General features: G+C 37.8%; 1 protein-coding gene across 1 annotated transcript in view; it reads left to right on the top strand.

The window, feature by feature from the left end:
* LOC137770945 (histone-arginine methyltransferase CARM1-like) overlaps positions 1 to 23,330 on the top strand; it is a 257,766-nt gene that overhangs the window by 96,020 nt on the left and 138,416 nt on the right. Inside the window, exon 2 of the mRNA XM_068553985.1 lies at positions 7,950 to 8,075. Within this exon, the coding sequence (XP_068410086.1) occupies positions 7,950 to 8,075 (126 nt within the window). The remainder of the gene's footprint in view (positions 1 to 7,949; positions 8,076 to 23,330) is intronic.

Genomic DNA, 23,330 nt, shown 5'->3' with positions numbered 1-23,330 from the left:
CTGTATGTGTCCCTGGGTCTGAAGTGGGTCTCTTGTAGACAGCGTATGTACAGGTTTTGTTTTTGTATCTGTTCAGCCAGTCTGTGTCTTTTGGATGGAGCATTTAATCCATTTACAGTTAAGGTAATTATCGATATGTATGATCCTATTACCATTTTCTTAATTGTTTTGGGTTTGTTTTTGTAGGTCTTTTGCTTCTCTTGTGTTTCCTGCCTAGAGAAGTTCCTTTAGCATTTGTTGTAAAGATGGTTTGGTGGTGATTCTCTTAGCTTTTGCTTGTTTGTAAAACTTTTGATTTCTCTGTGCAATCTGAATGAGATCCTTGCTGGGTAGAGTAATCTTGGTTGTAGGTTCTTCCCTTTAATCACTTTAAATATATTGTGCCATTCCCTTTCTGGCTTGTAGAGTTTCTGCTGAGAAATCAGCTGTTAAACTTATGGGAGTTCCCTTGTATGTTATTTGTCATTTTTCCTTTGTTGCTTTTAATAATTTTTTTTTGTCTTTCATTTTTGTCAATTTGATTATTATGTGTCTCGGCATTTTTCTCCTTGGGTTCATCCTGCCCGGACTCTCTGTGCTTCCTGGACGTGGGTGGCTATTTCCTTTCCCATGTTAGGGAAGTTTCTGACTGTAATCTCTTCAAATATTTTCTTGGGTCCTTTCTCTCTCTCTTCTCCTTCTGGGACCCCTATAATGTGAATGTTGTTGTATTTAATGTTGTCCCAGAGGTCTCTTAGGCTGTCATCATTTCTTTTCATTCTTTTTACTTTATTCTGTTCCACGGCAGTGAATTCCATTGTTCTGTCTTCTAGGTCACTTATCCGTTCTTCTGCCTCAGTTATTCTACTATTGATTCCTTCTAGTGTAGTTTTCATTTCAGTTATTGTATTGTTCATCTCTGTTTGTTTGTTCTTTAATTCTTCTGGGTCTTTGGTAAACATTTCTTGCGTCTTCTCCGTCTTTGCCTCCATTCTTTTTCCGAGGTCCTGGATCATCTTCACTATCATTATTGTGACTTCTTTTTCTGGAAGGTTGCCTATCTCCACTTCATTTAGTTGTTTTTCTGGGGTTTTATCTTGTTCCTTCATCTGGTACATAGCAGTCTGCCTTTTCATTTTGTCTTTCTGTGAATGTGGTTTTCATTTCCCAGGCTGCAGAATTGTAGTTCTTCTTGCTTCTGCTGTCTGCTCTCTGGTGGATGAGGCTATCTAAGAGGCTTGTGCAAGCTTCCTGATGGGAGGGACTGGTGGTGGGTAGAGCTGGGTGTTGCTCTGGTGGGCAGAGCTCAGTAAAACTTTAATCTGCTTGTCTGCTGTTGCGTGGGGCTGAGTTCCCTCCTTGTTGGTTGTTTGGCCTGAGGTGACCCAGCACGGGAGGCTACAGGCTCTTTGGTGGGGCTAATCACGGACTCTGGGAGGGCTCATGCCAAGGAACACCTCCCAGAACCTCCACTGCCAGTGTCCCTGTCCCCGCAGTGAGCCACAGCCATCCTCTGTCTCTGCAGGAGACCCTCCAACACTAGCAGGTAGGTCTGGTTCAGTCTCCTTTGGGGTCACTGCTCCTTCTCCTGGGTCTTGATGTGCACACTACTCTGTGTGTGCCCTCCAAGAGTGGAGTCTCTGTTTCCCCCAGTGCTGTCGAAGTCCTGCAGTCAAATCCCTCTTGCCTTCAAAGTCTGATTCTCTGGGAATTCCTCCTCCTGTTGCTGGACCCCCAGGTTGGGAAACCTCATGTGGGGCTCAGAGCCTTCACTCCAGTGAGTGGACTTCTGTGGTATAATTGTTCTCCAGTTTGTGAGTCACCCACCCAGCTGTTATGGGATTTGATTTTATTGTGATTGCACCCCTCCTACTGTCTCATTGTGGCTTCTCTTTTGTCTTTGGATGTGGGGTATCTTATCTGGTGAATTCCAGTGTCTTCCTGTCGATGATTGTTTAGGAGTTAGTTGTGATTTCGTTGCTCTCGCAAGAGGGAGTGAGTGCACATCCTTCTACTCCACCATCTTGAACCAGTCTTTCCAAAAATAAAATAATGATTTTAGAAATGAAGACTGAATAGAAGCGACAAAAACTACATCAAATAAAGGAGAAAAATGGAAATTTTTTAAAATGTAAGAGAGTATATAAAAACACATAAGAATTCAAAAGAAAATTGCAAACATAAGCAAAGAAGATGCAACATATATATAAGAGTCTCTGAAGAAGATATCAGAACAAAGAAACAAATACTAAAATTACAGTTGAGAAAATATTGATGAAATAATTGAAAACATGTACCGAAAGAATAAACTTTATACCTGAAAATATTATATTGGCCTAGAATGCCCAGCATAAAGCACTTTCTAGTAAAAATTACTGACCTTATAAAGAAAGAGAAAAAAATCCTTAGGAATCTAGACAATATTAGCATATTATCTGTTATGAGAAAGGAAATCAGATTATCATTAGACTTTTGACAGTAATGCTATACGCTAGAAGAAAATGGAGTAACATTAAAGATCTTCAGAGAAAGAAAATGTGTTTTTATATCCAGAAAAACTGACTCTCAAAAATATAAAAGACATAGACAGTGATTAGCATGCAAGAAATCAGAGAATATCATTCCCATGGCCCTTCCTAAGGAATCTACTAAAGAATTTGTTTCAGCGAGCCCTGCCTAAGGTTCCACTAGAGAATGACTTTGGACAACCAAAAAGACTAGAGAGGCATCCGCATAGGACTAGTGTGGAGTATTAAGTAGTTATTAAATGAAGGCTGAGAAGGAACAGTCCTACTGTGTAATGGCTGTATGAGTTGACAGTGTAGACTTAGCATAATTATAAAACAAAACGTAGGGGAAGGGGTGCACATTTACAAAGCCAAACCAACGCCAAACCAAAACAACAAAACAATTAGACATCTGTTTCAGTAATCATAGTTGGTGGTGATAGTATTCATTATTGTTATTCTGAGACTGATGTCTTAAAAGCCCCTTTTCTCTCTCTGTCTCTGTCTCTCACATATGGCAGCTACCCCAGTTCTCAACTCTAGAACCACCTCCAGATCCCTTTCTTCCTTCTCCTGATCTTCCCATTCTCTTCATTTCTTTTCTGCTGTTAACTTTTAGTCTCTTTCAACCTGAATCAATCGATCCGTTTTCAGTTTTTCTTCACAATCGTTACTCTAGCAAGCAAAAGCCTAGAATCTAATCTTCCAAATACAGAATTCTCCTTACCAGGTAGAAGAGAGGAAAAAGCTATGAATATATCATTTATTACTACTGTGTCACATCCCCTAAGAAATTGTGTTATTCAACGTTGATGTCTGATTTTAGTATTAGATTTCTTAGAGTTCCATAATTCTGTCCTTTTTTCTTTACACTCATCTTCCGTAGTTAAATTTGTTGAAAATAATTGTGTAGTAGTCTATATACTTTATTCCATCTTTATAGGTGCTGCCTGTAGTGTCCTTTTTTTAGTTATGTGTCTAGGAAACATTCCTTAGATAGACTAGCTTCCTAGTTCTTGACAGCAAAATATTAAAAGGCTTATTTAGCAAAGAACTGGCATAATGACATATTAGTAGGTCATGAGTACTCTTTGGTCTAGGAATTTATGTATAAAAATATATTTTAGAATATCTGTTCTAGACCATGCCTGATATCTAATATTCTTGATCAACTAGTGTTGTAGCTTTCCTGTGGAGATTGGATTTTGCATTTGCATGGGCTGAAAGGAGAGGGAGGTATATATGTGGAAAAGTAGAGAAATACTGTTTAAGAGAGACAAGGACAATTCTCTTGACTTTACCTAGTGCCACGTTCCATGTTTACTTGTATGCACTTTCCATGTTTACTTGTATGCACTCGTAAAATGGTTGGATCCTGGATTTCTTTGTGTGCCTTTGGAAGTTGTGTCAGATAGGCTGAGGTGGAGGATAGAGTAAGGCATCTGGATTCACTATCATTATGGATTTTCTTTGAGAGTCCTCTGGTAGAACAGTGGCTTTTCCTCAATAAGGAAACAAGGCTCTGGGCTTTGCTAAAGTTCGCTAAATTTTGTGCACATGAACTTACTCTGCTTGTTACTCTGCTGCCACCAAGAGATCAGGCCTTGCCCTTCGAAAAAGTAGCAAAGAAGGTCGTCAATGAAAGCAAAGTTCAAAAGCAGAATGATAGTGAATACACAGAAGCAGCCAGCCTTCCGTATCACTGAAAAGATGAAATGAGATGTTTATAAAGGGAGTCAGAGTGCTCTGCAAATTTTGTTATTATTACAAGTAATAACAACTTGATAGAAAGATAGATGCCCTGTACCTTACTTCAGTGTACAGTGGAAATGATCTCCATACCATCCTTACTTTTCACCAATGTAATGGTATATCCTGGTCTTGGACTTATATGTATTCCTCAAACAATTTTTTATCGTATGTCTTCATTTTTCTAATATAAATTCTCTAAATTTAAAAAGACACAATTCTTGGTTAATACACTCTCCCCTAGAATATCTGCAATTTAATCTTGATCATATTAGTCGACAGAAATCATTTAGAATGTTTGTTTTGTGTACTAACATGGTAAAAGGACAGGAAAGGAAATCAACACAAGATATAAGATTAGCAAATAAAAAACATGATAAAACATTCATTTCCATGAATGATTTTTTTAATTTTAATTTTTATTTATTTATTTATTTTTGGGTTGGGTCTTTGTTGCTGCGTACGGGCTTTCTCTAGTTGCAGTGAGCAGGGGCCACTCTTCGTTGTGGTGCGTGGGCTTCTCATTGTGGTGGCTTCTCTTGTTGAGGGCTCTAGGTGTGTGGCTTCAGTAGTTGCGGTACGTGGGCTCAGTAGTTGTGGCTTGCGGGCTCTAGAGCGCAGGGTCAGTAGTTGTGGTGCGCAGGCTTAGTTGCCCTGCGGCATGTGGGATCTTCCCGGATCAGGGATCGAACCCATGTCCCCTGCATTGGCGGGTGGATTCACTGCGCCACCAGGGAAGTCCATCCATGAATGATTTTTAAAATGAGAAATAAAATAATGATTATATTGGATGCAGAAATTCCTAAATAATTATATTGAATGAAGGCGGTACCAATTAATATGTAATAAATGAACAAATGAAAGGAATGGTAATACCCACCAAGAATGAGAATGTGGCAGTTACACTAGTAGTTAACATGCTAATAACTACATTAGCAGTGGTAGTGTGTCTTTTGTTTGATTGCTTTTTACCAGATGAAAATAGCTTTCTTGGTTTTTTGAATTATAAAAATAAGTAGTCACATAGAAAATTCAAACAAGGCAGAACTTTATGAGGGGAAAAATAAAAATGTTCCCACATCTCTCCATGCAGAGGAAACCACTGATGGCATTTTGATGTATATCTTTCAAAACAGCTTTCTCCAAAGACAAACACAGCGTTAAATTGCCGCAGTAATATTACACATGCTGTTCGGCAGCCTTAACTTGGAGGTGCCTGATTTAAGCAGCCATGTAAGTGATGGGCTCTGGGCCTCTTTACATCTGATAGCTAAATAAACAGCTCTAAGATGCATGTCCTTGAATATACATTTATTCACACTTGATAAAGTACATTGTAGAAAAAATGTTATTATGAGTAGAATATCTAACAAAGAGTACATAGGTTTTAAATTTTGAAGCATACGGGCAGACTGTATTCCAGGAGCATAGAAATTTACATTGTGAATAACTGCCATTCACTGTTTTCTCACACCCTCTCCAACATTTGATACTGTCATTTTATACTTTTAAAAACTTAACAGTAAGACATAAAAAGCTTGATCTCATTGTTTTATCATATATTTCTTTGATCATTTCTGAGAGTCATTATTTTTTCACTTTTTTTTTTTGTTATCAGCATTTTTCTAGTTGCCAGTTGTCTATTAATCCTTCTTACTAAATTTTCAGTAGGTTGATTGCTCCTTATTTTTTACCGCTGATTATATATTGGGGATATTAAGTCTTTGTTAAGTGTGTTGAAAATATTTTCCCTAGTTTATCATTGCTTTTTAAATTGGTTTAAAGTATTTAAAAAATTTTGCCATATGTAGGTTTTAAAGTTTTGAGTAATTACCTGTACTTTCTGGATTTTGTTGCATACTTAAAAAGACATTCTCCACCCATATTTAAACAGAGGGTTAGAAGAGGATGAAGCAAGGAGGATACATGGACAGGCATTTTACAATTTATAAAAGTAGGAAAAGGAGCTATTCAATTTATATTCTAATCAAATTACAACAAAACAAACGAACAATAATAAAACAAAAATTTATGAGCCTATCTGGTTATGGAGAATTGAACCAGGTAAAATATAAAGCCTTTTACCTGTTCTGTGGTGGTATGCAGTCAATACATAGAGAAATGCTTTCACTGATTCAGCAAATATTAAGTACCAGGTACTGGGCTAGGTTTTGATTCAGAGGAAAAAAGATATTGATTCCAAAAATAAAGTAAAATTGCCCCTGCCCACAAAGAGCTCACAGACTATAATAGTCATGTATGTACAAGGGACTGTAGAAGCCTAGAATCCTCATTCCTTCTTCCTTCTCTCTTATTCTACTTCTAAACCATAAAGGAAATAATTGGTAAATGCTAGGAATCCTGCTTTCTTGAAGAAAATATTTCTTTTGATTTCAAAAAAGACATATTGTTTGAAAGACCCCAAACTCTTCTTCTGTATCTACATTCATGGCTACCTCCCCACAAGGAGACGCTTATGGCTTTGCGACACTGACTGGGTTGTAATATCTAAACCTGTAATCATGTTTTATGCCAGGAAGATGTTTTCAAAACATCTGCACTATTTAACCAGCCAAGATGTTTTGTGAAAAATATTTGTGAATGCTTCCATCAGGAGGTACTCACTTGTGAGTGAAATAATGGATGAAAATATTTGAAAATATTTGGTCATTTTAACCCTGTGTGTCTGTTTTGAATGTGCATATGCTCATGTGTAACAGTAGAATTTTATATATATATATAATTATGTTTTTAAGTTAACACAATTATTCTATTTAATTTTGTAAGGGAGAAAGGAAAACATTAAGAATAGAAACTAAGATCTACTTTATAATGAGAGGAATAATAATAGTCCTTTATTGTTTTAATAGGATTTTAGAAATTATTTCACCTTTATTATTCAGTCTTCACAAAAAGCCTGTGAAATAAGCATCAGTATTTTTATTTTACATAATGAAGAAATGTGGCTCAAAATGATTGGGTGATTGAAGTTCCAGGGTTAGTAAACATCAAAGATGAAAGCAAAACTGCAAGTTTCATTGCTCTTTCTACCATACTACAGCTGCCCAAGGTGAAAGCCCTGTCTAACCTGTAAAGAGAGGAATTGAGAGTTAGTTCCCAGTTATCTATAGATGAATCTAATGAGACCATAGCCACTTACCACGGGTTCTGCTTGCAGAATGAATCTCCCTCTTTATCCTGCTTGCACATTGTGGTAGGAAGAACGTGCGTTGGAGTCAAATACCTGGGTTTGAATTCCAGTTCTGCCACTTATTAGCATATTGGACCTAAACTCTTTTCCTAGTATTCACCTAGGAGCACTGGCAGTGATGATACACACAGTGAAGACTTGTTGTGATATCTTGGACACATAGTAGGTGCTCAAGAATCACCCAGAAAACCATTACCTGATCTCTCCTGGGATGGTGTCAAGAGATACAAAATGATTTGGGGAATAAAATGTTATAGGGAATGGAACGATAGACAGAAAGACAAGAGACAAGAGTCAGTTTTGAGCCCTTTGTTAAGCCATATGCGAAGAATTATTTTTTTGACCATGGTTACATTCATCCTCATGTTCACATATGTCCCAGGAGGCATTATATTAAGGAGATAGAAATGGGGAGCCTTGAAAACAAAAATGCAGGAATGGCTGAACCTTTTTAGAGTCCTCAAAATGGATTTTTCTAATCCTTTTTTTCCCACCTTTTATAGCTGATGGTGTCTGTGTCTTCAAATGCTCACTCAACGGAGACACTGAATGTTGCTGTGTGGGGAAGGAGTCCGTCTTGATTTCTCTGGGCTACCACAGTGCTTTGCTGAAGTTTGAGTCTCATGCTGGTAAGTTTTGTGTCTCTTCCAAGCCCCTGGCTTTTCCAAAGGCAAATCTCCTGGTTGGTTGACTTTCAGCACCATGTTTCCTGATGTGAGTTGCCATCCATTGATAGAATGATTTAGAACTGGTTCTGGTGCTTAACTTGATGTGGTGTCTAGAGGGCAGTTGGCCTTCCCTAGACCGTGAGAACGTTTGTATTCTAATACCCCGCCCCACAACCCTGCTTTGGTTCTCCTTCATCCAAAGCTGCAGGAAAGGACACCAAGGATTGTCCAGATCTTCACCACCGTTGTTGATTCTCCTTGAAGATGAAGTTGTTTGCCGAAATGTGATTTTCAGTTTGAGCGTCAATGATTTCATCCTGTTTTTGTCTTTGAATCACTTGCTGAGCATTTTTAGACTCTGGACAACGAATGTCTAGCAATAGGGAGGTAAATTAAAGTATAACTAGAAGTATTTTAAGAAAAGACTCAAAGGCACTCTGAAAGATTTCTGGCTGCTGGTGGGTGGGGCTGGGTCATGAGGATGCTGGCTGTAGGATCTGGGGGCTCCCAAAGCTGGTGTCGACCTGCTGGTGGGTGAGGCTGAGGCCCAGGGGGCCCCAGAGCTAGTGCTGGCTCATTGCTGGGGGGAACCAGGTGGCTGGCTGCAGTGCCCTGTGAGTCTGGAGGCTAGTGCTGGCCTGCTGGTGGGCAGGCTAAATCCTGGTATGGCAGGCTGCAGGGCTTCAGTGGTCCCGGGGCTGGTGTCTGCCTGCTGCTAGGTGGGGCTGGGGCCCAGGGGAACCCAGGACTGGTATCCGCCCAATGGTGGGTAAGACCAGGTCCTGGGCCTACTGCTGCCTCCTGCCGGCTCACTGGTAGACAGAGCTGGGTCCCAGTGTCTCTGGCTGTAGGGCCCTGGGGGTCCCAGGGCTGGTGCTAGCGCACTGGGGTGTGGAGCCAGCCCTGGGTCCTGGCCTCTCTGATGGACAGGGGCAGCTGTGGGCTCAGGGGGTCTTAAGGCCGTGGGTCTGCTGGTGGGTGAGCCGTGTTCACCTGGCTAGTTGCTTGGCCTGAGGCATCCCAGTACTGAGGCTGAAAGGCTGGTAGGCAGGGCCATGTCCCAGCACTAATAAGCTAGAGGGAGGATTCTAAAATGGTACTTACCAGCACCAGTGCCCATGTGGTACAGTGAGCTCCCCAAATGGCTTCTACCGGTGTCTGTGTCCCCAGGGTAAGCTCCATTTGCCTCCTGCCTCTCTGGGAGGCTCTCCAAGATCGGTGGGTGGGTCTAAACCAGGCTCCTTTCAAATTACTGCTTCTGCCTTGGGTCCCAGAGTGTGTGAGATTTTGTGTTCACCCTTTGAGAGCAGAGTCTGTTTCCCACAGCTTTTTGGAACTCCCGAAAGTAAGCCCCACTGGCCTTCAAAGCCAAATGTTCTAGGGGCTCATCTTCCTGGTGTGGGACCCCCCAGGCTGGGGAGCCCATTGTGGGGCTCAGGCCACTCACTCCTTGGGGAGAACCTCTGCAATGTAATTATCTTCCCGTTTATGGGTCACCCACCTGGGGGTATGGGTCTTGACTGTACGACATCTCCATCCCTCCTACCATCTTGTTGTGGTTCCTTCTTTATATCTTTAGCTGTAGAAGATCACCATTTGCATTTGGCTATGATGAATATTCTTTTACCATATATATTTTCTCGTTTCTGTTGGATCAGTATCTAGGAGTAAAATTGCTGGGGCATAGAGTAAGTGTATGCTTAGTTTTATAAGAAATAGCCAGAATTTTTTCCAAAGTAGTCGTACCATTTTACACTCACACCAATAATGTGTGAGAGTTCTGATTGCTCCATATCTTTGCCAGCATTTGGTCGTTCAGTCTTTTAAGTTGTTTTTTCATTCTGGTGGGTGTGTAATTGTATCTCATTGTGGTTTTCATTTACATTTTCCTGATACCTAATGATGTTAAGCAGTTTTTCACATGATTATGAATTAAAATCATTTGCTTGTTACTAACTGGTTGTTTATCTATGGAATTGTTCTTTGTGTATCCAGGATACCAGATATGTATCACATATGTAATTAATGGGTGTTATCTTCTAGTCTGTAGCTTGCTTATTTATTTCCCTAATGATGTCTCATGTTGAGAAGTTTTAAATTTTGATGAAGGCCAGTTTATCCTTTTCTTTTATATTTCCTTTCATAAGTTTTATAGCTTCAGATTTTATATTTTAGGTATACAGTCAATCTTAATCATTTTTTATTTGGTGTAAGGTATTTAGCCAAAGATTATTTTTAGACTATATGGATATCCATTTATTCTAGCCCTGTTTGTTGAAAAGACTTTTGCAAGTCAAATGATTGTATGTAGACTTGGTCTATTTCGGAGCTCTCTATTCTGTTCTCTTGATTATCTTTGTGCCAGTATCACATTGTCTGGATCACCTTTAAAGTAACACTTGAAGTCCATTTAAGTTTGTTCTTCTTTATCAAGATTGTTCTAGGTATTTTTGGTCCTTTGCATTTACATATACATTTTATAATTAAGTTGTCAATTTCTACAAAAGTGCTTGGTCTGATTGTGATTGAGATTGATCAGTTTGTTGAGAATTTTCATTTTAACAATATTAATTGGATTTTATCTGATTTGTAAACTAACAAGTTAGGTTGCCTCTCTTCCATGAATGCTGACAGAAGACATAAGACTCCTGGTGCAGAGATAAAAGACTATTTTAGACTCTCAGGAAAAGAGCAGTAGCCAAAGGGTGAGCATATTTTCTCTGAGTTCTTTAAGCCCCAAATCCCCCAGACACATGTGGAGGATAAGATGGGTGCCTGCACATGCAGCGGGGTGCATTACAGGAGAGGAACACTGAGCTTGGGGAACTTCTATTTAATAGCAAGCAGTAACCAGGCTTGCTCTTTGTTCCAGAGGAAGATATTACTTCATACCTCAAGGTTGCTTGCTGCATACACCACCCTGAGAAAGAGCCCAGGTGGAGAATGGTGAAGGCCTGGCATTCATGGCCTACCCAGTAAGGCATATTTGAGTCCCATCTAGAGACCCATGGACAAATTTATTAAAAGAAAGAAAGAAAGAAAGAAATGCTACAAATTTATTTTTTTAAAAAACTACAAATTTATTACAGAAGAAAAATGCTACAAATTTATTAAAAAAAAAAAAAAAGAGAGACCCATGGAGGAGTATTTCCCAGAACTTTTTCTTTGTAAAGAGAAGGGAGATTTTCTCATTTATAAACTCCAGAGAATGATAGTACAGAAAACTTCATTCATAGGTCAAATCAAATCAGACACAAAGACATATTTTCCAGGAAAGACATTTACGGACAAGGCATTTTAGAATTTCTTCTACAGCTAAGAAAAATAATATCAGTAGTACAGGATGTTCCACAGGCAACCCTCTTAACAGTTCAATAGAGATAGGCCCCTAGTCTTGGTAAAATGTAGACCTAAGTTATAGATAAGTAGGTGCTTTAGTCATTTAAGATATCTCCAAAACTGTAGACAGACAATACCAAATGAGGATGAATACCAACCTCTCAGTACTTTTCATTTGTTAGAGGGGACTAGGCATCCAATAGACAGAAATAATTCAAATAGACTTGAGGCAGAAATAAAGCTAGATATCCAGATAGCAATGAACAACAAATAATTTAGAAGCAGACTCAGTGAGTACACAATTACTACCTCAGCACAGTTAGACCCGCCCCAGTAGCCAGGAAAGATAGGCCTGAACCCAAGGAGCTTGTAGGGTGCATTTCTCAGGCAAGCTCTGATACATAAGTCTGTGTGAGCATCTTAGTAGGACCTCCACGTTAAAATTCAAACAAGAACAACTTAATAAACATTTTTGGAGTACTGAGGGGAGTTTTATCTTTAATAATAAAATACATATGAGGAAGTCCTGCTTTCACAAGAACTGGCTCCCAGATACAGAGAGAAGGCTATATTTGTAGGTCAGATATGACAGCCTGCAATTCCTTTGTGTGTGTGTGTGACTTTTTAATTTTATTTGTAATTGTGGTAAAATACGCATAATTTAAAATGTACCATCTTAACGCGTTTTAAGAGTACAATTCAGTGGCGTTAAGTACAATCACATTGTCGTTCAACTCTCGCCATCCATCTCCATAACTCTTTTCATCTTGCAAAACTGAAACTCTGCACCCATTAAATAACAACTCCCCCTTCCCTGCCTCCCCACCAGCCCTGGCAACCACCATTCTACTTTCTGTTTCTATGACTTTGACTACTCTAGGGTACCTTATAGAAACGAAATTCTATAGTACCTGTACTCTTGTGACTGACTTATTTCACTTTGCATAATGTCCTCATGTTTTATCCATGTTATTGCATGTGTCAGAATTTCTTTCCTTTTTAAGGATGAATAATATTTCATTCTATGCATATAGCACACCCTGTCTATCCATTCATCCATCAATGGACACTTGGGTTGCTTCCACTTTCTGGCCCCCATGAATAATACTGCTGTGGACATGGGTATGAGACTTTTTTGATGGGTGAAATCTATATTGGTTTTGGCTCTGTAGAGGTGCCAAGGAATGAAGAGGATATAATTTTCACATGAAAATGTGCGTCATTAATTTCTGCACTGCATCATTAACTTCTGCACAACATCATTAACTTATGTTACACAATTAAGAATTTGTTTTTCTCTGATTAACTTGAGGTTTATCTTTCTCTGGCAAATTTTTTCTTCAAAGTGCAAATTTTACTGTTATTCCTAGTAATAACATGTATACAACACAAAGCGTTTTAAAATATCTGTTGTCTCAGTTCAGTCCAGCAAATATTTATTGATCACCATCCATATCCCAGGTGAGCTGCTCTGGATGAAAAACACAGCCTCGGACTCTGAGAGATCTTAAGGTTGGAGGAGGCAACAGATTCATGAGCAAGCAATATGAGAAGTTCTGAACGAGTCTCTTAAGTGCTGTGGGGACATTAGTCAGGGCACCTACCTCAGCCTTGAGGGTCGAGGAAGGCTTCTCAGGAAAGGGACTGTTTAAACACGGCAAGAATGGGGTTTAGAAGAGCACATTGGGCAACAAGATTTAGGGAGAATATATAGAGTGAGAAAAAACAAAGACCTAAAGAGACACCTTAAGGAACCACCGACATTTATGGGCAGAGAACAGGAAGTGTGGAAATGAGACTGAAAGCAGCAGCCAGAAGGGCAGGAAAAAACCAAGTGAGAATAGTACTGTAGAAGTCAACAGCACACTTCAGAAAGGAGCAAGGTTATCCAGATGTTACAGAGAGATTGAGTAGGAAAAGACGTAAAGGTGTGCGCTGGATTAAACAGCAGGGTCATTGATGAGCTTGGCTAGGGAAGTTTCAGTCGCAAAATTTAGTACAAGAGTAGTGCACTGAATCAGATCCATTGATTTCTGGGTGAGGGCTACAGACCAAAGACAATCATTTTCCTCCTCTCTCCCGACACCTCAGTAAAATAACAAACACAGCAAGAGTGAAGAGAATGAAGGAAGGACCATCAGGAAATGCAAGTTCAACAAATTCCTAGAAGATGGGTGATCAGAGAGAAGAAGCTGCAGCCCAGAATCTATGAGTGGGTGCTGCCATAAAAGAGAACCCCAGGGGCTCCAGACTCAATCAGACAGTAATATGGAGGCTAGCAGTGAGGACGGGGGAGCCAGATGGGATTAACTAAATGTCTCTCTACCTAATGATGCTATCAACAGGCTCTCTACAGCCTCTCTCCTCCTTCCTTCATCCCCATGAAGAAAGTGCGACAGGCATTTTACTTCCAGGGAAAAACTAGAGGACACCTGTAAAGAGACTGAAAAAAATGGGAAGAATTTCGCTGCTAATATATGTGCTTCTACTTCACAGAAAAGCTGTCCTTCATTCTAGCATTTGTAGCCCCCTTGCACCCCCGTCCCAAAGGGGTGCAGGCAGGTACCCCTCCTGCTCATCCTAAAACATGACATAGCAGTTGCTATTACATATATACAACTTACTGGCAACCATTCTCTTTGTGGGTGAGACCTAGCGGAAAATGAGACTTTCTTAAAAAGTTAAATATGCATTATCCTATGACCCAACAAATGCATGCCAAGGTATTTACCCAAGAGAAGGAAAAACATTATGTATGCCAAAAGACCTGTACAGGAATTTTTACAGCTGCTTTATAACCATAGCCAAAATCTGGAAACAACCCAGATAGCTGTTCATTAGCATGTGAATGGACAAACTATGCCATATCTACACAATGGAAGGCTACTTATTAATAAAAAGAAATGAATGACTGGTGAACTCAACTACATGGATCAATCTCGAAAATTTTAAATCAAGTGATAATAAACCAGGTACGTTAGAGTACATATCGTATAATTCCATTTATATAGAATTCTAGAACAGGCATAGTTAATCTATAGTTGCAGAAAGTTGATCAGTGATTGTCTGGGGCTGGGAGTTAGGGTGAGCTTGACTGTAAAAGAGCATGGAATTTTTTTTTTCCCATTTGACTTTATAGTATGTGCATTTGCTTATTTTTATTGAAATATAGTTGACATATAATATTATGTTAGTTTCAGGTATACTACACAGTGATTTGACGTTTGCATACATTATGAAATGATTACCACGATAAGTCTAGTAACCATCTGTCACCATACAAAGTTACTACAACATTGTTGGGAATTCCTTGGCAGTCCAGTGGTTAGGACTCAGCACTTCCACTGCCTTGGCCTGGGTTCAATCCCTGGTCGGGGAACTAAGATCCTGCAAGCCGTGAGGCGTGGCCAGAAAAAAAAAAAAAAAGTTACTACAATATTGTTGACTATATTCCTTATGCTGTACATTATATCCCTGTGGCATTTTTATTTTTTCTTTTTCTTTTTAAAAAATTTTTATTGGAGTATAGTTGATTTAAAGTGTTGTTAGTTTCTACTGTACAGCAAAGTGAATCAGTTGTACATATACATATATCTATTCTTTAGATTCTTTTCCCATATAGGTCATTACAGAGTATTGAGAAGAGTTCCCTGTGTAGGTCCTTATTAGTTATCTATTTTATAGGTAGTAGTGTGTATATGTCAATCCCAATCTCCCAATTTATCCTTCCCCCCTCCTCTCCCCACCCGGTAACCGTAAGTTTGTTTTCTACACCTATGACTCTATAACTGGAGGTTATATCTCTTAATCCCCTTCCCCTGTTTCGCCCCACCTCCCACCTTACTCCCATCTGACAGCCGTTCATTTGTTCTCTGTATCTGCGAGTCTGTTTTCATTTTGTTTTGTCTTTTCATTTGTTTTGTTTTTTAGATTCCACATATAAGTGAGATCATTATGGTATTTGTCTTTCTCCATCTGACTTATTTCAATTAGCTAATACCCTCTAAAGCCATCCATGTTGTCACAATTGCAAGATTTCTTTTTTTATGGCTAATATTCCAGTGTATATATATACTGCATCTTCTTTATCCATTTCATGCATCAGTGCACACTTAGCTGCTTCCATTTCTTGGCTACTGTAGCTAATGCTGCAATAAACATTGGTGTGCATGTATCTTTTTGAATTAGTGTTTTTGTTTTCTTGGAGTAAATACACAGAAGTAAAATTGCTGAATCAGATGGCAGTTCTATTTTTAATTTTTTGAGGAAACTCCACACTGTTTTCCACAACGGCTATAACAATTTACATTTCCACCAACAGTGCACATGGGTTCCCTTTTCTCCACATCCTCGCCAATACTTGTTATTTATTTCTTTTTGACGATAGCTATCCTGACAGGTGTGAGATGATACTTCATTGTGGTTTTGAGTTACATTTCCCTGATGATTAGTGATGTTGAGCATCTTGTCATGTGTCTGTTGGCCATCTGTATGTCTTTTTTGGAAAAATGTCTATTCAGATCCTCTGTCCATTTTTACTCAGGTTGTTTGTTTGTTTTTTGATGTTAAGTTGTATGAGGTCTTTGTATAGTTTGGATATTAGCCCCTTATCATATATATCATTTGCAAATATCTTCTCCCATTTAGTAGGCTGCCTTTTGTTTTGTTGATAGTCTCCTTTGCTGGGCAAAAGCTTTTTAATTTGATATAGTCCCATTTGTTTATTTTTGCTCTTGTTTCTCTTGCCTAAAGAAACACATCAAAAAAAAAAAAATATATATATATATTGCTAAGCTGTCAAAGAGAGTACTGCTTGTGTTTTCTTCTAGGGCTTTTATGGTTTCAGATCTTACATTTAAGCCTTTAATCCATTTTGAATCTATTTTTGTATATGGTGTAAGAAAGTAGTCCAGTTTTATCCTTTTGCATTTAGCTGTTCAGTTTTCCCAACACCATTTATGGAAGAGGCTGTCTTTCCCCATTGTATATTCTTGCCTCCTCTGTCATATAATATTTGATCATATAAACGTGGGTTCATTTCTGGGCTCTCTATTCCATTGACTATGTGTTTGTTTTTGTGCCACTGTAGCTTTGATCACTGTAACTCTGTAGTATAGTTTGTTCTTCTTTCTCAAGATTGCTTTGGCTATTCAGGGTCTTCTATGTTTCTATACAAATTTAAAAATTATTTGTTTTAGCTCTGTGAAAAATGCCACTGGTATTTTGACAGGGATTACTCTGAATCTGTGGATTGCCTTTGGTCATTTTAACAATATTAATTCTTCCAAGCCATGAGCATGGTATATCTTTCCATTTGCTTGTGTCATCTTCAGTTTCTTTCATCAATGTCTTATAGTTTTGAGAGTACAAGTCTTTAACCTCTTTGGTTAGATTTATTCCTAGGTATTTTATTATTTAATGCAATTGTAAATGGGATTGTACTTTTAATTTCTCTTTCTGATAGTTTGTTATTAGAGTATAGACATGCAGCAGATTTCTGTATATTAATTTTGTATCTTGCAACTTTACTGAATGCATTCATTAGTTGTAATAGTTTTTTGGTGGCATCTTCAGGATTTTCACTATGTAGTATCATGTCTTCTGTGAACAATGATAGTTTTACCTTTTCTTTTCCAATTCATACTCCTTTTCTTCTTCTTATCTGATTGTGATGGCTAGGATTTCCAATACTATGTTGAATAAAAGTGGAGCATAAAAATGCTTTCAGCTTTTCACCACTGAGTATGATGTTGGCTGTGGGTTTGTCACATATGGCCTTTATTACGTTGAGGTATTTTCCCTTTGTATCCACTTTGTTGAGAGTTTTTATCATAAATGGAAGTTGAATTTTGTTAAAAGCTTTTTCTGTATCTGTTGAGATGACTGTATGATTTTTATTTTTCAATTCGTTAATGTGGTGTAGCATGTTGATTGAATTGCAGATATTGAACCATCCTTGAATCCCTGGGATAAATTCCACTTGACTGTAGTGTGTGATCCTTTTAATGTATTATTGAATTTGGTTTGCTAATATTTTGTCAAGGATTTTGCATCTATGTTCATCAGTGATATTGGCTTATAATTTTCTTGTTTGTGGTGTCTTTGTCTGGTTTCAGTATCATGGCGATACTGGCCTCATAGAATGAGTTCAGAAGCATTTATTCCTCTTTAATTTTTTGAGTTTAATAGAGAAGGATAAGTGTTAAGTCTTCTTTAAATGTTCTGTAGAGCATACCTGTGAAGCTGTTTGGTCCTGGACTTTTGTTTGTTGGGAGTTTTTAAATTACTGATTCAGTTTCATTACTGGTCATCAGTCTGTTCATATCTTCTATTTCTTCCTGATTCAGTCTTGGCAGATTGTACATTTCTAGGAATTTATCCATTTCTTGCAGTTGTTCATTTTACTGCTGTATAATTGTTTGACAGTCTGCAGTTCTGATTGGGTTATGGTTGAGTCAGTTTTAATAAAACAAGAAATTCCTATCTTTGGTAATGAGAATCAGGATGTGGCTTATCTCAGCATGTGAATGTTTTATAATTTTTTGGTAGTTTATGGATTTCAGTAATTCAAGGCTTTAATAAATGGAAATTTTTTTCTGGGCTATGTGATCAGCATAACCAAGTTAAGAGCAAAATGTTGTTTTGACTTTTTATACTATAAATGTTAAACCTATTGTCTCATCTAATATACTGTCCACTTGAGGAAGGATTTAATCGGTCATCTTACTGATGAGGAAACTGAGATTCAGAGAAAATCGGTCACTTTCTTAAGGTAATATGACTGATAATTAACTGACTAAGGATTTAAATCTAGAGTTACCTACTCCAACACCACAGTGCATCCTTCTGTAATGACACATTTAGTTTTAAGAAAGAAATAAACCAGTGAAAGAATAAGGTGCAATTGCACAGCAAGAAGACTGAATGGAAAACCTTTCTTTTAATGTGTTCTCACTTAGAGCTCTTAATGCTCAAGGAAACCATACTGGAAAACTATAGATAGAATTCACATTTCTATTATATCCATGTTTCAAGCTTATGGTACTGTTCAGAGTTGGTACCAAAAGTCTTAGCAGGCCTGGGAACTTCATGTTTTAGGGACTCTCAAAGTTGAGGCTGCCTTCATTTTCTGGTTGAAACTTATCTTTGAATCTTTAAATTGCAGTGAAATGGAAATTTTGAGATTTCAATAGACAAAGTGTAAAGAACTTGGGATGTATTTTATTCTCTATCACATCCAATGGCCAAGCAGTTGCCATGTACTACCACACTACTTCTGTCCCTCTACCTGAAGGATACAATCTTAAATAGCTTGGATAGTCATAAGGCCCAGAACCAACATGGCTCACTTAGTACTGGGGGCCCTGATCCTACACCAATGTCCCTGTCATCATTCTGTTGACTTAGGTGACAAGTAGAGAGAGTATACTAGCCCTTTCCATTACATTTCTTGAGACAGAGACTTTGAGGTTCAGTAATTTAGAATACTAAGATACTTCTTAATCCGTTTATACCAATTAAAAAAGCAAGGAAGAAAGTTTCTAAATAAGAAGCCCTTTGGATAGGACTAATTCTGGTATCGTGAATTCTTAGTTGGTTCAGTGTGTAATCTGTACTTTAGGAATGAGCACCAAGACCTGGGCTCACCATGCTTTAGAGCACTGGCTATAATTTATTAGTCTCATTCCTCTGTAAGAAGGAAAAATAATTGATAACAGGAGTTTCTGACTTGAGGATTTTGCCAAGGATGCCTCATGACATCTTCCTATTCTGGAGTTCATGTGTCTCTTGATCTCTGCTGAAAGTGAATCCCAGCACCAAAAGGATTGCAAATGCAGATGTTTGCAAATTGGTGGTCGTCCATGGTTTAATTGAATAGTAGTTTTCAAACTCAGTGAAAGTCCCTGGGGAGTTGGCTGCCTGTCTGATTTTTCTGGCCCTGGAAACAGAACAAGCCCAGCTGACCCCTCATTCTGGATCTGTCAGGGCAGGTCGTGATGCAGGCTGGAAGCCACAGCTGCAGGAAGGTAGTGGCAAGTGAGGAACAAGCTGGCTGTGACTCGGAGGGTCCCATGTGGCAGTGGGATATTGTCATTTGTCAGCCTGGGTGTTGACAGAAGACCGTCTATTGGTGTCACTGCCCATCAGACACGATCGCTGAATTTTTGAGATGTGCTCTGCTTTTCTGGAGTAAGAGGATGTGGCATTTGAAATGTGAGGGTGCTATTTTATATTTAGAAGTGAGTGAACAGCTGCCAATTATCTGTAACTTGGGTAAGAAAGAAAATCAAACTTTACTGGGGAGTTGCCCTGTCTTGATAATTAGGTGGAACCACTAAGCAAGAAATGAGCAAATATTCAGATGTCTGTGTGAGGAATATTTCTTCTTTCCCTCCTTTCCTTCTTCAAAATTGTGACTCAGTGATCTGCAAGCCTGATTTGGTTACATATTAAATAATCGCCAGTGATCTCAAAGACTACGGTGAAATCCAGGGCATTTAAATTCATTTAGAAGCAGTGGGGATATTTAATAATGACAGATGTCAACAGAGAAAAAAACATTTTAATTAAATGGACTTAAGATAATTTCTGTGAAGCATTGACTATGCATGTACTAGATATGTGCAAGATGTACTTCCTTTTCATTCATTCATTCCACAAATATTGAGTGGTATGTGCCAAGCACTTATTTATGTGCTAAATATACAGTGCTGAATAAATAAAAGTCCTTACAATCATATAGCTGACATTTTAAGAGGACACAGACAGTTAGTAAATGGACATATATAGTGGGTTGTGTGTGATAAGCCCTGAAAAGAAAAATAAATCAGGGAAAGAGGCAGAGAATAGGAATTAAGTGTGTTTACTGTTTTGTCAGTAATTTTAGGGGGAAAGCTTCACTGATAAGACATCTGTCATTTGAGTAGAGAGCTGCAGTGGAGGAGGGGAGGAGCCTTGTGTGTGTCTGGGCTAAGGGTGGTCGAGACAGGCGAACAGAACTGCAAAGACCTTGAGGCAGAGAATGCTTGCAGAATGGCACTAAGAACAGAGGGACTAGATGCAATGGGAGAAGCAGAGTGGTGAGATCAGAGAACGAGAGGCCAGATCAGGTGAGACATTGGAGGTCATGGTGAGGATTTTAAGGGAGATTGAAAGTATCTGAGGGCATGAAGCAGAGGCCCAGCATTGCCTGAACATTATGTATGTACTTTTTAATACACTTTCTAAAGCTATGTATTTATACTTTTTCTTATTGTAATTCTCACATCATCCCTGTGAAGTTGGTATATTATTATTACTTATTCCCATTTTCACACAAAGACATTAAGGCTCATAGATATGAAGGAAGTTGCTCAAGTGACAAAGAGAAAATGTAAGGCTCTGTTCTTTCAACAGCTTCCCATCTGCCCCTGCACTCTCCATGGGTTGACGTTTAATCTAGAAAGCGCATGTCATTAATTGGGATAATAATAGAAACATGGAAAAGCCCACTTTTATCAACATTCCACTAAGTGAGAAAAAGAAATGAAGACACAGGTGAACCTTATTCTGGGAATTGTGAATCTTGGAGAAGTTCCTTTATCCTTTTTTGTTTTGAAAAAATTTCCAACTTACAGAGAAGTTGCATAAACATAACAGAGAACTTCTGAATACCCTTTGAATAGGTTCATTAATTTACAACATTTTTTCACATTATATCCATCTTTGTATATGTCTGTACATATATATAAACACATATTATATTGCTGAACCATTGGAGAGTAATTTGCATATGTCATACTTCTTTACTCTTCAGTGTTTCACGAGGTATAGCCTACAAATAAGAATATTCTCTTACGTGACTGCAGTAGAATTACCAAATTCAGGAATTTAACATCTATTCAATATTTATATTTAATCTACCGTCCATAACCCACTTCCAAAAATTGTCCCAATAATGTTTTTGCATCTTTTTACCCTCTCTAGTTCTGGATCTGGTCTAGGATCGTGTATTGCATTTAGTTGTCTTGTCTCTTTAGACTGCCTTAATTTGGAACAGTTCCTCAACCTTTTCTTTTATGACATGTTATTTGGAGAATAGAGACCAGTTATTTTATAGAATATTCCCCAATTTGAGTTTTTCTTATGTTTCCTCATGGAAAGATTCAGGTTATGCGTCCCTAGTCAGAAAACTACCTAACTGCTCTTGTGTCCTTCTCAGGATTTCACGTCAGGGAACATTGAGATCTATCTACCCCTTGTGATAATAGAAATTTTGATCACCAGGTCAAGATGTTTTTCAGTTTCTCCACTATAAAGTTATTATGCTTTCCCTGTTAGATGTAACTAATAAGCAACCTGTGTGAAGGCACTTTGAAATCATGCAAATGTCCTGTTCCTCATCAAGCCGCCCAAATTTAGTGTACATTTATTATCCATTGCTTTGGAAAGACAGTTGGCTTTTTTTTTTTTTATATGTAAGCAAGATTCTGCAATCTTGCTAAGTCACTTAGTTCTTTTTTTTTTTTTAAATAAACAATAAATAAATTTATTTTTTAAAAAGACAATTAAACAAGCCCACAGGTGATTCAGATATTAGGGTTATTGTAGATTTTAAATATCTGTACATTAATATGTTTGAGAAAATAAACTACCAAATAAATAATATTACTAAAGAGTTAGATGTCTTAAAAGAGAATCAAATGGAAATTCTAAAACTGAAAGATACACTGATTTTAAGAATGCAATAGATGAGCTTGATAAGTAAGACAGACTAAGTCACTTGGTTCTTGTAGGTGTCTTGTATAGATTACTAGGATTTTCTGCATAAATGATTGTATCTTCTTTGATTAGAGACAGTTTTACTTCTTGCTTTCCTATCTGTATTTTTTTTTTAACTTCTTTTTCATGCTTATTGCACCAGCTAGGACCTCTAGTACAGTGTTGCCTAGAAGAAATTAGAATGGAAATCCTTACCTTGTTCATGATCTCAGCATGAAAAGCATTCACTTTTCACCATTAGCTGTAGTTCTTTTTTGTAGATGTCTTTTATCAGGTTGAAGAAAGTCCATTCTACTCCTAATTTGCTAATAGTTTCTATCTTGAATTATCTTTTGTGAAATGCTGTTTCTGAATCTGTGATGATTGCATCATTTTTATGTTTAGCCTATTAATATCATGAATTAAATTTATTGATTTTTGAATGTTACAACGACCTTGAATTTCTGAGTCAAACATCATTTTTGTGATGTATGATCCTTTCTATATATTGCTAAACTAGATTTGCTAGAATTTTATAAATAATTTTTGTGTCTATGTTCCTTAGGTATTGCTTTCTTTATTTTTTTGTTTGATTTGTGTATCAGAGTAATACTGGTCTTATAAAATTGGGGCAGGTTCCCTAATCTATAAACTCTTTGTGTAGAATTTGGCATTGCTTCTTCCTCAAATGTTTGTTAGAATTAACAACGGAAGCCAAATGGACCTTGAGTTGTCTTTGGGAGAAGATTGTTAACTACAAAGTTAATTTATTTAATATATATATAGGTCTATTTAATGTATCTACTGTTTATTGAGTGAGCTGTCATAGTTTATGTCTTTTATGGAATTTGTTCATTTCATCCAGGTTGTCAAATTAGTTGCCATTAAGTTGTTCATAATATTCCTTTATCTCGGTATCATCTGTAATGATGCCCTTTCTCTCATTTCTTATATTGGAAATAGGTTTTTTTCCCCCGATTAGTCTAGCTAGAGGTTTATCAACTTTATTGATACCTTTCATGAAACAGCTGTTTGTTTCATTCATTTTCTCTATTTTGTCCATTTTCTATCTTATTGATTCCTGCTCTTTATTATTTTCTTCCTCTGATTACTTTGATTCTCTGGTTACTCTTCTCT

This window comes from Eschrichtius robustus, chromosome 10, assembly GCF_028021215.1.
Source record: "Eschrichtius robustus isolate mEscRob2 chromosome 10, mEscRob2.pri, whole genome shotgun sequence".
Classification (NCBI taxonomy): Eukaryota; Metazoa; Chordata; class Mammalia; order Artiodactyla; family Eschrichtiidae; genus Eschrichtius; species Eschrichtius robustus.
The sequence above is the reverse complement of the archived record's forward strand: the minus strand, read 5'-3'. Positions and strand labels throughout refer to the sequence as shown.